Genomic DNA, 16,903 nt, shown 5'->3' with positions numbered 1-16,903 from the left:
CCCTGGCAAATTGTAATGTCTTTGGCGGTAAAAATTACCCCCGGCAAGTTGGCTAATGTGCCGGCGGTATTCTGGGTTACCCCTGGCGGTTTCGGAAGCGCCGGCGGTAGGCCATTACCACCGGCGAGGTTATCGCCGGCGAATACGAAAGTGCCGGCGGTAAGCCTTTTCAGTGTGCCGGCGGTAAGCCTTTTCCTAGTAGTGGCGCCGACGAGGGCCTTGGCCCTGCCCGAAACAGGGGAAACCCTACCCAACTACTGTAGCAAGGGGAGAGAGGGGGGAATGAGTTGGTTAACACACAATATGACATGTGACTACGGACGTGTTGTCGCCCTTGAGCTCGCAAAGCTAGTTCAGAGGGAAAATTCAATGTTTCCCGAAAGCGGATTTTGAAGCATTGATAGGGGCATGATCGGAGTCCAACTAAGCTTCGGGAGCCAAAATTGGGTGGTTGGTTGATTGGATTCACTCCATGTTGTGGCTAGTGGACACCAAAGCAGCTCTAGGACAGGCCTAGAGAAAATGTTCTACTCGGCCATTTCACCAGAGCCACCTTCTTGGTTGTCTCCCAAAAGCCAAAAAGCAGCATTGTCCGCAATGCAAGCCCCCGCGTTGCAACCAAAAAGGAGGTGGGAGTATTTTTGTCACCTTCCAACGAAACCCTTCCCTTAATTCTACCCTCTTCCGTCGCCACCTAATTTCAAACCACCATTTCCCCCTTCGAGCTCTCATCTCCGGTCGGTGAACAAGTATATAAGTAGGCGGTGTCGGCCACAATGATGACTACGGCCACTTATTCAACCTCTCCAGATTGTAAGTAACATCACAATGATATCTTCCTCCACGTCCATCTAGTTAGGGTAGATTTGTGACTATTGTTGTATGTTGGATTAGTCAAATCGATGTCGGTGCTTATAGTATGATCTTGTTTTATGTTGGCCATGACCATGTCTTGTTTTCTATGATTGTTTACCTAGCTTATACCATGGCATTTTAGTGAATCTATGGCACTACTTATAGTATGATTTTGTTCTATGTAGAGCATACATGTCTTGTTTAACAAGTTTGTATTATCTCGGTAAATGTAGGACTCTTTGTGCATTGAATTTCTTAGTCATTCTCTAGTCCTAGTTGGTGGGTCGCATATCACTTCATATGTACACAATTCACAGCCTTTGGGTGAGAACCTTGTGAATGTTGAGGTGGCTCAAAATTCTGAGTTGCATCAACATGCACAACTTGGACCAATGTCGCAGGGTTATGTGCAAAACCCGGTGCACATTGTTGCTTCAAAGGTGGTGATCAACCTTGGCACGTAAGGCGCATTACACTACTAGAAAAACCCTTATAGGCCCTGAGCAGCCGCCGGCGTGCCAAGAAAGTGGTCCACCGGTCCAATATTACCGACAGAGAACCATATATTGCTGCACTGGTGCCGCTGAAATACCACCAGCGCAGCAGAAAATACCGCAGGTTTTTATGTACTCTAGTTGTTAGGAAAATTAACAAACATGAATTTCAACATATTATGTAAAATGACATCATGTTTCGGTAAAATGGCTCTGGAGGTTGCATACATGGTAGTCATGAGTTGCAACCTAGATTGTAAATATACTAAATCGTTGGACTGCTTTGTGATTTGGGCTAGACATGCAGCGATTCTACCGGCTACGGTAGGTAAAGTAGTGATGACGCCACGCTGAGGTCACCCATGTGTTGATTTAGTTTCCAAAAATTTGTGAAATATGTCTAAAATTTGTGAAACATGTCTGAAACTTATGAAAAATTATTTACCGTTCAAAATATGTTTCACAAAGTTTCACATCTGTTGATGATGTGTTTATAAAACTTGTGAAATATTTTCTACTGTTTAAATTTGTTTCAATATGTTTCAGTTTTGTCAAAAAGGGGACAGATTTTTTCACCAATCTCAAAGCACAATATGTGGTGGATGACACTCCTACACATACTGTAAAAAGGAGTTTTCGGGCTAGACATGAGTTGCAATGTGGATTGCAACTAAAACTTAATAACATCATCTAACTGAGTTTAGTTCTTAGTCGCTTTAGAATCTTATTTCTTATAAATACTAATTGAAGGCTCTCAATAAGCCTTCACGTTGATCCTAGAGAATAATCGATAATTGTTCGTCCGATCTAGTACCAATCTATAGCCGTTTGATGAATTAACTCATGAAATCCTCGGCCCGCATGCAATTAACTGTTTGGTAGAAAAAACTCATCGGCTATGAAGAAAAAATATATACTTCCTTGTCTCTTCCGTCGCATAGCCAGGCTCTCTCGTTAGCATAATTCCTAGTCCATGAGAATTAGTCACGCCGATGAATTATATGTTGGATAATTAGGCACAATTTTCATGATTAATTCCAGAATATAAAACATGATGGCAGCAACTAGTAACATGTGAAACTCAAACATACTAGATGTATTAATCAACATGAGTAGCAGCAGCGCAAACGGTACAGCATCCATCGCTAAACAGATCGAGATATGTCGCACGTACCGATCTGGTGGAGGTGGCGGTGGAGGTGTAGCAGATGATGTCGCGGCAGTAACGTTGTTGATGACAACGTTGTTGACGACGGGGACGACGGGTCGAAGTAGACGACGTTGAAGACGACGGTAGGCAGCACCGCCCAACTTGGACGGAAGACGACCCGTGATGAAGAGCTTGAGCAGTCGCGCAGAGCGCTTCCCAAAAACCTAATTCGCCCTCTCCCGTACAGGATAGCAAGGACGAGTGGTTCCGGAGACCTGCTCTCCCGTTCGCCGATGCACGTCGGCGAGCGGGATGGAGTAGGCTACGATGGCGGCGCAAGCAGAGAGAGGTGGAAACCCTAACTCGTGTATTCAGTATGATTCTGCGGTAGCCGGGCAAGAGATTATATAGGCTCGGGAAACCCTAGGCAACGTGGGCCACACCCACGTCGCACGAACGTTTCGAGTCGGTTACAGATAACCCACGATCCGGGAGCGACCCGAACCGACTAACTGCGACGCGTCCGTCTAGGACTCTGTTCGTTTTCCTGAGCTGCAAAAAGTAAGGAAAGTCTCGGCTCGAGGCTCAATCCACTCACCACGAGCGCGGCGCGCGCGTCGTGACGTGTCGAGTCGAGTCGAGACGAGCGAGCGAGGAGGAGGAGGAGCGCGCGCGTGTAGCACTCCTATTCTCACTCACTTACTAGTGGTGGAACAACCCACCTTATAAGGTGGTCTAACTTCCTCCCAACTTTCCATGTGGGACTAAACTTCTCACCTCTTGCCACTCCCTAGTGAGCTGCCACCAACTTGAGCTCAAACTCACAAGGCTGCCACTATGTGGGCTTTGAGATTTATAGGGAAATCTGAAATCTAGTATGGGCCACTTAAAGTGGGCCCAATATTTCAACAATCCCCCACCAGATCTCAAATCCCATTTAGAGATTTACCAATACTCACTGCTTGTTTATATACCAGTGTTTCAGCGGAGACTGTTAAGTTGAACTTCCGCCTAGAACCTTAAGCTACATCCATCCACACTTGAACAATGGACTAAGCCTTGAATTGCAAGTTTTGCGTGAACAGGGTTTCACTCAAAGTCATGACCAGTACATGGCTGCTAGTAGCCTACCCCGCGGGTGAAGCATATGCGTCATACTTCGTGGTCTCTTCATGAGTTTACTAGAGATCACCCAAATCTCATAGATTGCGACGTTTAACAATCGGACTCATATAGGTGTGTTATTTCAAGAATGCTCTGTAGGACAGCATCTTTGCTATAATAGCCAACATAAACACATTAAGGCTTGTTGCCAACCTGCCTTACAGCAATTGAGAGTTGTGCATCTTCACATAGAGAGGATTACATAATACTCTCCTCAATTAAACCACTAGTTTGTTCTTCCCAGGTCCTAATTCACGGGATCTCCGATCACAAAGGTTGGGTTACCACTATGGTGTAACATCAACGGGTCTCAAACCCATCTCCCTCGATGCACTTTCTATCACATTACGTGATAGTCCCTTTGTAAAGGGATCTGCCAGGTTTTTGTCTGTTTGAATATATGTAACAGTTATTACTCCGGAGTTTCGCAATTTCCTGAGAGACTTCAAACGTCTCTTGATGTGTCTTGATGACTTCGCGTTATCCTTAGAATTGTTCACTTTGACAATTACAGTTTGATTGTCACAATTCAAAAGAATTGCCGGTACAGGTTTTTCAACCACAGGCAAGTCCATCAAGAGCTCACGCAACCATTCTGATTCAACAGTGGTTGTGTCCAAAGCAGTAAGTTCTGCTTCCATAGTTGACCTCGTCAATATGGTTTGCTTACAAGATCTCCATGACACTGCGCCACCTCCAAAGGTAAATACATACCCGCTAGTGGCATAGAGATCAGCTACATCAGAGATCCAATTTGAATCACTATATCCTTCAAGCACAGCTGGGTGCCCTGAATAGTGAATCCCATAACTCATTGTACCACATAGGTAGCGCATGACCCTATCAAGTGCATGCCAATGATCAGTACCCGGGTTTGACATGAACCTACTCAACTTGCTAACAGCAAAAGAGATGTCGGGTCTAGTCGCGCTCGCTAAGTACATGAGTGAGCCAACGATCTGAGAATATCTCAATTGATCTATGGCAATCCTCCAGTTCTTGCGTAGTGTCACACTGGGATCATAAGGTGTTGGAGAAGACTTGCTATCAATATAGCCGAACCGGCTCAAGATCTTCTCAACATAATGGGATTGCGTTAGAGTAATCCCACTCTTGTTCTTAATCAGCTTGATGTTCAGAATCACATCAGCTTCTCCCAGATCTTTCATATCAAAGCTCTTTGACAAGAAAGACTTGACCTCGTGTATTACTCTCATGTTTGTACCAAAGATCAGAATATCATCCACATACAAACATAGTATAACACCTTCGCCCCCACCATGGCGATAGTAAACGCACTTGTCAGCCTCATTGACAACAAAGCCTACAGAAGTTAAAGTTCTGTCAAACTTCTCATGCCATTGCTTAGGTGCTTGTTTCAGGCCATATAAAGATTTCAGCAACTTGCACACCTTTCTTTCTTCACCTTTTACTACAAACCCATCAGGCTGATCCATATAGATTTCCTCTTCCAACTCTCCATTAAGGAAAGTTGTCTTTACGTCCATTTGATGAACGATAAGACCATAGGAGGCAGCCATGGATAGTAGTACTCGAATGGTGGTAAGTCTAGCGACAGGTGAATAGGTGTCGAAGTAATCTTCACCTTCTCTCTGTGTGTAGCCTTTCGCTACAAGCCGCGCCTTGTACTTTTCAATAGTACCATCAGGTCTTAGCTTCTTCTTGAACACCCATTTGCAGCCCACAGGCTTGCATCCATGGGGTCGTTCTGATAGCTCCCAAGTTCCATTAGAAAGAATCGAGTCCATCTCATTATGGATAGCTTCTTTCCAGTCATCTGCATCTGGAGATGCAAATGCCTCTGCAATGGACGTGGGAGTATCATCCACAAGGTACACAATGAAATCATCACCAAAGGATTTTTCAATCCTTCGTCTCTTGCTCCGTTTAGGAGCTTCATTGTCATCCTTCTCAGTAACATTCTCATGTGATTGTTCAAAATACTCATTAGATGTACTGGACTCAGGAATTATCTCAGTAGAAATTCTAGCAATGCTATGCATATATTTCATAGGAAACATATTCTCAAAAAATGTTGCATCACGAGATTCCATAATAGTATCAACATGCATATCAGGTACCTCGGATTGAACTACTAAAAATCTATATCCTACACTCCGAGGAGCATAACCTAGAAAGATACAATCCACTGTCTTTGGTCCAAGTTTGCGCTTCTTAGTAATTGGAATATTGACTTTCGCCAAACATCCCCATGTGCGCAAATACGAAAGTGATGGTTTTCTCCCAGCCCACTCCTCGTAAGGGGTTTTATCTTTATTCTTGTTAGGAACTCTATTCAGGACATGACATGAAGTCAACAAAGCCTCCCCCACCATGCCTTTGATAAACCAGCAGTGGCTAACATGGAATTCACCAAGTCAGTCAGCGTGCGGTTTTTCCTCTCGGCAACCCCGTTTGATTGGGGTGAATAGGGAGGCGTCCTCTCATGAATAATGTCATGTTCCTCACAGAATTCATCAAAGATTTTAGGAAAATATTCGCCACCACGATCCGACCTAAGACGCTTGATCTTTCTCTCTAGTTGATTTTCAACTTCAGCCTTATAAATTTTAAAATAGTCTAAAGCTTCATCTTTAGTTCGCAACAAATAAACATAGCAAAATCTAGTCGCATCATCAATTAATGTCATGAAATATCTCTTTCCACCTTTTTGTCAACACACCATTCATCTCGCATAGATCAGAATGTATGAGTTCTAGAGGTGCCAAGTTTCTCTCCTCGGCCGCCTTGTGAGGCTTCCGAGTTTGCTTCGATTGCACACAACTATGGCACTTAGAACCTTTGGCAATGGTGAAATTCGGAATTAAACTTAAACTGGATAGCCGAGACATTAAACCAAAATTAATGTGACATAAACGAGAATGCCAAACACTGGTATCATCACTAACATTGCCACAAATATGGTTCACAGACTTATTACTGAAATCGGAAAGCGAAAAGCAGAACAAGCCTCCGCACTCATAGCCTTTACCAATAAATTGTCCAAACTTGGAAACAACTACTTTATTCGACTCTAAAACAACCTTAAACCCATCTCTGCATAGAAGGGAGCCGCTAACGAGATTCTTGTTCATAGTAGGGACATGCTGCACGTTCCTCAGCTGCACGATCTTCCCCGAAGTGAACTTCAGATCTACCGTGCCAACACCACGAACAGAAGCATGTGACCCATTCCCCATCAAGACGGAAGAATCCCGGGCGACCTGGTAAGAAGTGAACATGGATATGTCAGCACACACATGAACATTAGCACCTGTATCAATCCACCAACATGGAGATTGAAATACCGAAAGAACAGTAAAGAGATTACCGTACCCATCAGCATTGCTAGCGGTCACCGTGTTGACTTGCCTCGCCTTTTTCTTGCGGTCTGCCCTCTCTGGACAGTCCTTTGAAAAGTGGCCAGTCTCTCCACATGTAAAGCAGCTCAGATCTGCTTTGTTTATCATCTTCTTCTTCTTGAAGGTTGTAGTCTTCATAGGCTTATGGAAGGAGGGCTTGTTATTCCCTTTGTTCTTGCTGTAGGGTTTCTTCTGCACCATGTTGGCGCTAGACTGACCCTCTCCTTTCTCAGTATTATCCTTAGCCCGAGCTTTCTCCTCAACATCAAGAGATGCTATCAGATTTTCAACTGATATCTCCTGTCTCTTGTGTTTGAGAGTTGTGGCAAAGTTCCTCCATGAAGGGGGCAACTTAGCGATGATGCATCCAGCCACAAACTTGTCAGGTAAGGCACACTTAAGGAGTTCAAGCTCTTTCGCAATGCACTGTATCTCATGAGCTTGTTCGACTACAGAACGGTTGTTAACCATCCTGATGTCATGGAAGCTCTCCATGATGTACAGTTCACTGCCTGCATCGGTTGTACCGAACTTAGCATTCAGTGCATCCCAGAGCTCTTTACCATCTGTTATGTGCATGTACACATCACACAGACGATCAGCAAGAATACTTAGAACGCATCCGATGAAGAGATTATTGTTTTCCTTGAACTTGTTCTGATCTTGGTCAGATATAGTTCCTTCAGGTAAACCATCAGTAACTTCGAACACTTTCAGATGAGTAAGCCAGAGCATGGCCTTATACTGCCACCTCTTAAAGTGCACACCGGTAAACTTATCCGGCCTCAGTGCATCAGCAAAACCAGCCATTGTTAACTCAGGAAATTGCCGACAATTAGGTTTTTGGATTGTTGGATAATTAGGCACAATTTCCATGATTAATTCCAGAATATAAAACATGATGGCAGCAACTAGTAACATGTGAAACTCAAACATACTAGATGCATTAATCAACATGAGTAGCAGCAGCGCAAACGGTACAGCATCCATCGCTAAACAGATCGAGATATGTCGCACGTACCGATCTGATGGAGGTGGCGGTGGAGGTGTAGCAGATGATGTCGCGGCAGTAACGTTGTTGATGACAACGTTGTTGACGACGGGGACGACGGGTCAAAGTAGACGGTGTTGAAGACGACGGTAGGCAGCACCGCCCGACTTGGACGGAAGGCGACCCGTGATGAAGAGCTTGAGCAGTCGCGCAGAGCGCTTCCCAAAAAGCTAATTCGCCCTCTTCCGTACAGGATCGCAAGGACGAGTGGTTCCGGAGACCTGCTCTCCCGTTCGCCGATGCACGTCGGCGAGCGGGATGGAGTAGGCTACGATGGCGGCGCAAGCAGAGAGAGGTGGAAACCCTAACTCGTGTATTCAGTATGATTCTGCGGTAGCCGGGCAAGAGATTATATAGGCTCGGGAAACCCTAGGCAACATGGCTCGAGGCTCAATCCACTCACCACGAGCGCGGCGCGCGCGTCGCGTCGTGTCGAGACGAGCGAGGAGGAACGCGCGCGTGTAGCACTCCTGTTCTCACTCACTTACTAGTGGTGGAACAACCCACCTTATAAGGTGGTCTAACTTCCTCTCAACTTTCTATGTGGGACTAAACTTCCCACCTCTTGCCACTCCCTAGTGAGCTGCCACCAACTTGGGCTCAAACTCACAAGGCTGTCACTATGTGGGCTTTGAGATTTATAGGGAAATCTGAAATCTAGTATGGACCACTTAAAGTGGGCCCAATATTTCAACATTATAGACTCCATTCTTATTGTATAGATTCAAGGGTCCAACTTTTCTGCATTCCACTATCATTTCGTTCATGTAAAACTCAGTCCATCACACTATGCTAAGTTTCGATACAGCAAGTGAACCATTTTCGAATTGAAAAGATGCTGCCTTTATATTAATTTATATCCGCTACAATGAATACACAAATCATACATGTAATGTCTTACCTTCTCTCACTAAAGAAGATTTTTTTTAAAAAAGTAATACATTTGGCTATACATAAGCTCGTATCTTCGGTGCGGTGGCAGCTATCTGACTTCAAGCCATGAGACCGGCAAGCAGGAGGACAAGGCCAAGGCCTGCTGTGACCCTGACCGAGGTAGCGGCCGAGGGCGGCGGCGGCGGGGGAGAGTTGCTGGCGCTGGGACCGCTGGCTGGTGCGGGCGACGACGGCGTCAACGGGGAGGAGGCTGACAGGACGTCGATCGTGACCTTCATGCCGCTGGCGCAGTGGCCAGTGAAGCCGCAGATGAAGTAGCGGGTGCCCGTGGCGGGGAGTGCGATGACGTCGTTGCCGGTTTTGAGGGTGGTGATTGGGTTTGCGGCGCTGCAGGAGTCGTAGTCGGCCTTGCTGACCTCGAGCACGTCGTGCGCCTGCGGGTTGTACTTGAAGACGATACTGTCACCGGGGATGAACTGCTTGGAGGACGCCCAGCTGCCGTAGTTGATGCCGAAGCCCCACTCGCTGGCCGGCTCGCCCACGTTATATGTCGCGGCCGATGCGGTGCTCAAGACGGCTATCGCCGCCAAGGCAAGTAGGGTGATCTTCATGGCAGCTGCCATTGCTGTTGAAACTGGAAGGAGCAAAGCAACCAGAGGAGATTCAAGCTAGATACCGCTGTTGATCCTTGGCGGGTTATGGTTGCTGTTGTGTTTGTGATGCTGCCGTGCAGGACGGGCCTTTTATATACAATCAAGTAGTAGGTCTCGTGGTAGCATTTGGACTTTGGAGTTGAATAATTCTATGCGCGCATTTGAAAGAAGCCTGTGCTAGCTATTACCTGGTCATACATGGCCAGGCTGGGTTGGTGGCTTGTCGAATGTCTACCTTTTCACGCCATTATGGTTTCATATCGGCGTGGTCTATGGTATGCGGCACGGGCTAACACAATATGGCATGGAAGCACGTACGTGTTGTCGCCCTGGAACTAGCAAATCTAGCTCAGAAGGGAAAATTCGAAATTTTCCAAAATCACACATGAAAGCATTGAAAGAAAGTTCTTTAGCCAGTTTTTGCAAGGTAAAAATAAGGTCCAGCCGGCAAAATATGGGGCCATGTGGCAAACCCTAAAAAAACTTTAATGCATATAATAGAGGCGTATCTAATGGAACAACTTTCCCATTGTCAGCCCTAATTTATGAGTTGATCGTATTTTTGTTTGTAAGGGCCGAGCTGGCAAAATATGGACAAATTCTCATCCTCAAGTGAAAAATCATGATATGAAAAGGAGAGGGCATCAATGAAAGTTTATCATAATTACTGCTAAATAAAGCAAGGAAAAACGGTTACAGCACATCGTTATTTTCTGTCATTTGCTGAAACACACTGCCGAAATGTGGCTTCGCCATGTACCTTTATAATTTTGTGGCATATTTGCTAGAACGATAGTACACACGGAATGGCCAAAAGAGGAAACTTTGACATTTGCAAGCATGAATACGATATTTCCCTTTTGTTTTTGTGCCGAGAAAACTTGCAAATTCTCTATGCGACCCGTTTTCATCTCTGCTTCGAAATCCCGCGGGCCGTAGCGGTGTGAAGAAACCTAGCCCGGCAAATCACCTCCCTCATCAGCCTCTCTGCCTCCGCCGTCCTGGGTGAGCCCACCTACCTTGCCTGCCGCTCTGCCCTCTCTCACCCAGCGAGCACACTATCCATCTCCCTCGCATAGTGAGCCCTGCCTCACTCGCCATTGTCTTCCCTGATTCGTGTCTACTGTAAAGTGCGGCCCAACATCAAATGGAAACTTCCCTGTGAGGAGTCCATGCTTCCTGCACCAGATCTTTGTCCAGAGCCACATGCGCCCTCGCCCTGGGCTACGAAACCATGGAGTTCACCGACCTAACTTGGGTTACCAAAGGGTTTACAAGTATCCCATCAATATGTTCCCAATTGATTTACAAATAGAGGGAAAACCTGCTCAAAACCGGATATGCGATGGTCATTCACAAGCAAAAATGTTAAACTTCCCTTTTTTTGACATGTGGTGTGTTATGCCAAGGTGTCACAAAATTTTAGTTCTACCTACCAAAGGAACATTCTAGCGGCATGTTTCAACAAATGCTAAATAGTAACGGTGTCTTGAAGCAAATTTTCACATAAAACTAGTACGCAAAAATTTCAAGTAGATTACAGAGTAAACATAAATTTCATGCATATTACAAAGTAAAAAAAAGCTTCAAGCAAATTATAAAGTACACAATACAACATAGTAACTACGTAGATAAACGAAAGTTTGAACGAGGTTGCAAGATACTCAAGCGCCAACAGATTAACAAAAGCTTTAGGAAGATTGCATAATACTAAGGTGGAAAAATATGAATATTATTCAAGCGATTAACAAATTACTCAGAGGGAAAATAAGGATGAATATACCACTAAATGAGGAAACATCATAAGGTCAAAGATACACAAAATAGGATAATATCAAAGATAAAGGAAAGGCCAAAGATACAAGATAGGATCAAAGATACCCACAATAGATCTAAATCCTCGAGGAGATAAACATACATACAAAGAAGCAGATTGTAGTAATGACATGTTGATGACACAAATAGACAAACACTCGATGAAGGAACTCATAACACGATGAATACAAATGTCATAGAATAGCTATATAGAGCAGATAACCACATCAAAAGCAATAGAAAAACAAAATAAAATATGAGAAAAGGAGACGAGTAAACATGTTTGATTCACAGAGTTCAAGTGGTTGAGAACATCTCTAAACCTCCGTCTGGAGAGGCTATGTGTGCATCCACCCTAGTTTATCGACATTATAGGATAACCCACAAGCATCACCCCTTGCAAATGATTTTCCGCTCATGAAGTAAAAGTGATTCTCTAGCACAAGCATCACCTAGCTTGGCCCCGTCTCTAATGGAAGATCTTCAAGGTGACCTCATAACCTTCACAAACTTTCCGTGGAAAGTCCACACACAACAGATGCTCGAATGTCCGTACTTGAGCCGCCAAATCTCCAAATACCATAAGCTAAGAGTTCACCCCTTCCATTTTAGGTGAGGGAGGGATCATACCATTCGAGCCTTTTGTCATGATTTTCCTGATGGTCTGGAGAAAGTAGGAATCAATATTACTTTCCTAATCCTCCTTTACTTTCAAGAAGAACGTGATGAGATTATTTTTCCATCAATGGGAGCGGAGCAGGTCAAAAGAAGGATCTTAGAGTTGTTGGAAATATGGGCTAGGTGCAATAATAAATATTACTCCTTTTGTCCTAAAAAATGTTGCTCAACTTTTTCTATATTCGGATGTATTTATAATTAAAATGTGTCTATATCCATTTGTATCTAGTCAAAGTTTAGCATCTTTCTTAGGGATGGAGGGAGTATTATTATTTCTAAGTTGACTATTTATTTATATTCATGTGCTAGAATTTTTATGGTTCTTAGATATGAGATTCAAAGGAAAACTCACTAGCTTGTATGGATGATGATTCTGTATTCTTAATCATCGACATTGTTAAAGTAACAAGGATGCCAGCCACAATGAGAGCACTCTGTTTGCAGAACAATGGTGTCGGAAAGACCTGACCATATGATAAACAACGCACAATGTTATTGGTATAAGGTAAAAAATGTGTTAAGGTATACTCACATATTTTTACCATGGCAATATCAAGTACCTTCATGCTAGACATTTTACTTCGGGGTTGTCAAACGTTGCCCATAACACGGTGATTAGAATGGAAATCTTTAGGTACGTACAAAAAAGTATGTCCAGGGACTTGATAATTCAAGATTAGGATTTGCTCGTTCGGCGATGCTCTCTGGGCCCTCTAGGTATCACGATGAAAGTGCACCGATCCCCCATGTGTGGTTTTACTAATTAATGACAATCCCTATAAACTAACATTTGCATTGAGCTTTACCTGTAGGTTTTTCCATAGGCAATTCTTTAACCATATGTTGGTTTCAAGATTGTAAAAAAAGAACAAAGTGAAGAAGTTCAATGATGACCAAGGTGTAATTCAAAGAGTTGAGCCTGTGTCAAGTATGTCTTATAATAAGAAGATTGAGCCATCTCTCTTTGTACCTTCAAGACATCATCATAATGAAGAAAGAAGAAATCAAGTGCAAGTTTAAGATGATTCATTGATACGTCGCAAACGTATCTATGCTCCATGCTTGTTTTACACCAATTTATATATGTTTTGTTTACACTTTGTTGCCCTTTTATACATTTTTCGGCACTAACCTATTGACAAGATGCCACAGTGACAGTTCTCTGTTTTCTGCTCTTTTGAATTTCAGAAAAGTTGTACAGGAAATATTCTTAAAATTGGACGAAACAAAAGCTGAAGTTAATATTTTACCGTAACGAAGAAGAAATCCGGAGGAGAGACGGAGGGGTGCCACAGGGCGGCCACACCACCCCATGGCATGGCCAAGGGTAGGCCCGCGCCATGGCATGGTGTGGGCCACCCAGGCGGCCACCAATCTCGCCCTTTCGCCTATAAACTCCCTTCGACACAAATACCCTAAAACATACATCCTTCGTCCATGAAAAGTTCTGTCGACACCGCCATCGTCCAGACAAGTTTCGGGGGTTAGAAGTTCCTGTTCCGGCACCCTGCCGGAACGGGGATTGACCCCCGGAGCCATCTCCATCGACTCAACCGCCTCCACTTCGACTCCATGATGGTTCGTGAGTAGTTCCCCCTGGACTATGGGTTCTCGGCTGTAGCTAGTTGGTACTCTCTCTCTCATGTACTTCAATACAATGATATCATGATCTGCCTTACATGATTGAGATCCATATGATGTAATTGGTGTTGTGTTTGTTGATGGGATTCGTAGCATAGAAAACAAAAAAATTTCCTACCGCGAGAACGCAATCCAAGCCAAGATGCAATCTAGAAGATGGTAGCAACGAGGGGATGAACGAGACTAACCCTTGAATATTTCCAAAGCCTACGAGATTACATCTCGTTGTTGGAGAAGATGATCACTTGCCGCTTTCAAAAGCGCGTAGAAGATCTTGACGGTGCCACAATCGGGCAGCACCTCTATACTCGGTCACACGTACGGTGTTGATGAAGACGACGTCCTCCTCCCCGTTCCAGCGGGCAGCGGAAGTAGTAGATCCTCCTCGGAATCCCGGCAGCACGACGGCGTGGTGACGGTGGTGATGGAGAACTCCGGCAGGGCTTCGCCTAAGCGTATGCGGGAGTTGTATGTGGAGGAGAGGTAGCTAGGGTTTGGGGAGAGGGGACTTGGGCGCCGGCCAACTAGGGGCTGAGGCCAAGGGTGGCAAGGTGTATCCGGCCCCTCCCCTATGCTCCTCATTATATAGGTGGAATTCCCCAAGAGTTGTAGTCCAAGTCTTCGAATAAGACCCCAACAACAAAACCTCCCAAAAGTGGGAAACCTACTCAAGGGGGGAGTCCTACTCAAGATGGGGCTCCCACCTTTCCTTGAGGTGGGTTGGCCGGCCACCTAGGTGGAGCCCACCTGGGACTCCACCCCTTTAGGGTTTGGTCGGCCATGTAAGGTGGAGTCCCTCCGGGACTCCACTTTCCATGGTGATTTCTTCCGGACTTTTCTAGAACCTTCTAGAACCTGCCATAAATGCACCGGATCATTTCCAAACTTGGAATATGACTTCCTATATATGAATCTTATTCTCCGGACCTCCTCGTGATGTCCTGGATCCCATCCGAGACTCCGAACAAAACTTCGAACTCCATTCCATATTCCATATCTACTTAAACGACATCAAACCTTAAGTGTGTCACCCTACGGTTCGCGAACTATGCAGACATGGTTGAAACCTCTCTCTGACCAATAACCAATAGCGGGATCTGGAGATCCATAATGGCTCCCACATATTCAACGATGACTTTAGTGATCGACTGAACCATTTACATACGATACCGATTCCCTTTGTCACGTGATATTTTACTTGTCCGAGGTTTGATCATCGGTATCTCTATACCTTGTTCAACCTCGTCTCCTGACAAGTACTCTTTACTCATACCGTGGTACGTGGTCTCTTTATGAACCATTCATATGCTTGCAAGCTAATTAGACGACATTCCACTGAGAGGGCCCAGAGTATATCTATCCGTCATCGGGATGGATAAATCCCACTGTTGATCCATATGCCTCAACTCATACTTTCCGGATACTTAATCCCATCTTTATAACCACCCATTTACGCAGTGGAGTTTGATGTAATCAAAGTACCCTTCCGGTATAAGTGATTTACATGATCTCATGGTCGAAAGGACTAGGTAACTATGTATCGAAAGCTTATAGCAAATAACTTAATGACGTGATCTTATGCTACGCTTAATTGGGTGTGTCCATTACATCATTCACATAATGACATAACCTTGTTATTAATAACATCCAATGTTCATGATCATGAAACTATGATCATCTATTAATCAACAAGCTAGTTATACTAGAGGCTTACTAGGGACTCCTTGTTGTTTACATAACACACATGTATCAATATTTTGGTTAATACAATTATAGCATGGTATGTAAACATTATCATAAACACAAAGATATATTATAATAACCATTTATTATTGCCTCTTGGGCATATCTCTAACAGTCTCCCACTTGCACTAGAGTCAATAATCTAGTTTACATATGTAAAGATATAACACCTTGGCCTTCCGGTGCTTTATCATGTTTTGCTCACGGGAGAGGTTTTAGTCAACGGATCTGACACGCTCAGAAACGTATGTATTTTGCAATTCATTTGCGTCTTCACGCATTACTCATTTTCCAAATGAGTTGGCATTAAATATGTTTGGTCTTCTGGTGGAACCTTAATTCCGCGGTCTGAAATATGTCACCAATATCGTCATACACAATATAGCTTCAAAATTCTGACACTGTCAGAACTACACCAAGTTCTCAAAGAACTCCTCGGATTAAACATCCTCAGTCATTGTCAAAACAATGACATACTCTGCCTTCGTTTGTAGAATCTGTCACAATATTTAGAACTCATCTAAATCTAGCATAGACAATTTCTAGCTCATTGTGCTACCTTTTAAACAACACTTTAGCCTAATTAGAGATTGAATTTTATTTTTATATGTGACCAAACTAATATCGGTGCAACACCTTACAGCGATTTGTTTGTCATTACCCCATATAAAAACTATATATATATCCTTGGTTCTTCTAAAGTACTCAAGGATATTCTTACTGTCGTTCAATGATCATCACATGAATCATTCTGGTACATGCTCATAACACTTTAGAGCACAGGACATCTAATTGTGTACATATTATTCGTAATCTATAATCACTCATGTGTTTTTACTCATTGAGTGTCAGATACACTCAAGTCTTGTTAAACCTTCACATGACAAGAACATTTTCTTAATATTTCTATATTGAACTACTTCAATATCCATTCTATGTACTTTGACTTAAACTTATTTTCTGTTTCAATCTATATTCATAGGTCTTGACACTAAATATGTTTCAGTCCATATCCTTTCATTGAAGTTAATTCTCAATGAAACCTTTTAATCAAGTATATAATTACATCATTTATAACCAACTATATGTTATCTACATAAAGTTTTATATATATGGTTCAGCGCTCCCACTTAATTTCTTGCAAATGCAAGCCTTTTCATCGTTTCTGATGAAATAAAAAACTCTTTGACTATTTCATCTGGTGAAGATTCCAACTCTGTGATACTCACTTCATCCAATTGAAGTTCGTATACCTATCTAGTATTCCACGGACTAGCAAAACAATTGGTTGTATCTTGTATACACCTTTAATACACACTTCTGTTAAGTAATGTATTTTGCCATCGTACTAGCATATCTCATAAAAGAAATATGTAGCGATT

The 16,903-nt window shown here is 43.6% G+C and overlaps 1 protein-coding gene across 1 annotated transcript; it reads right to left on the bottom strand.

The window, feature by feature from the left end:
- Positions 1-8,924: 8,924 nt before the first annotated feature.
- LOC127307493 (basic blue protein-like) lies at positions 8,925-9,717 on the bottom strand. The gene has a single exon (XM_051338218.1). The coding sequence runs from the start codon at positions 9,612-9,614 to the stop codon at positions 9,090-9,092; it is 525 nt and encodes a 174-aa protein (XP_051194178.1). The 5' UTR covers positions 9,615-9,717; the 3' UTR covers positions 8,925-9,089.
- Between the last annotated feature and the right edge of the window lie 7,186 nt (positions 9,718-16,903).

This window comes from Lolium perenne, chromosome 6 (genome assembly GCF_019359855.2).
Source record: "Lolium perenne isolate Kyuss_39 chromosome 6, Kyuss_2.0, whole genome shotgun sequence".
Classification (NCBI taxonomy): Eukaryota; Viridiplantae; Streptophyta; class Magnoliopsida; order Poales; family Poaceae; genus Lolium; species Lolium perenne.
Note: the sequence above shows the minus strand (reverse complement) of the source record. Positions and strands in the feature narration are given on the sequence as shown.

Excerpts from the sequence above, each read along its gene's own strand:
- LOC127307493 (XM_051338218.1), bottom strand. The coding sequence starts at position 9,614 with ATGGCAGCTGCCATGAAGATCACCCTACTTGCCTTGGCGGCGATAGCC.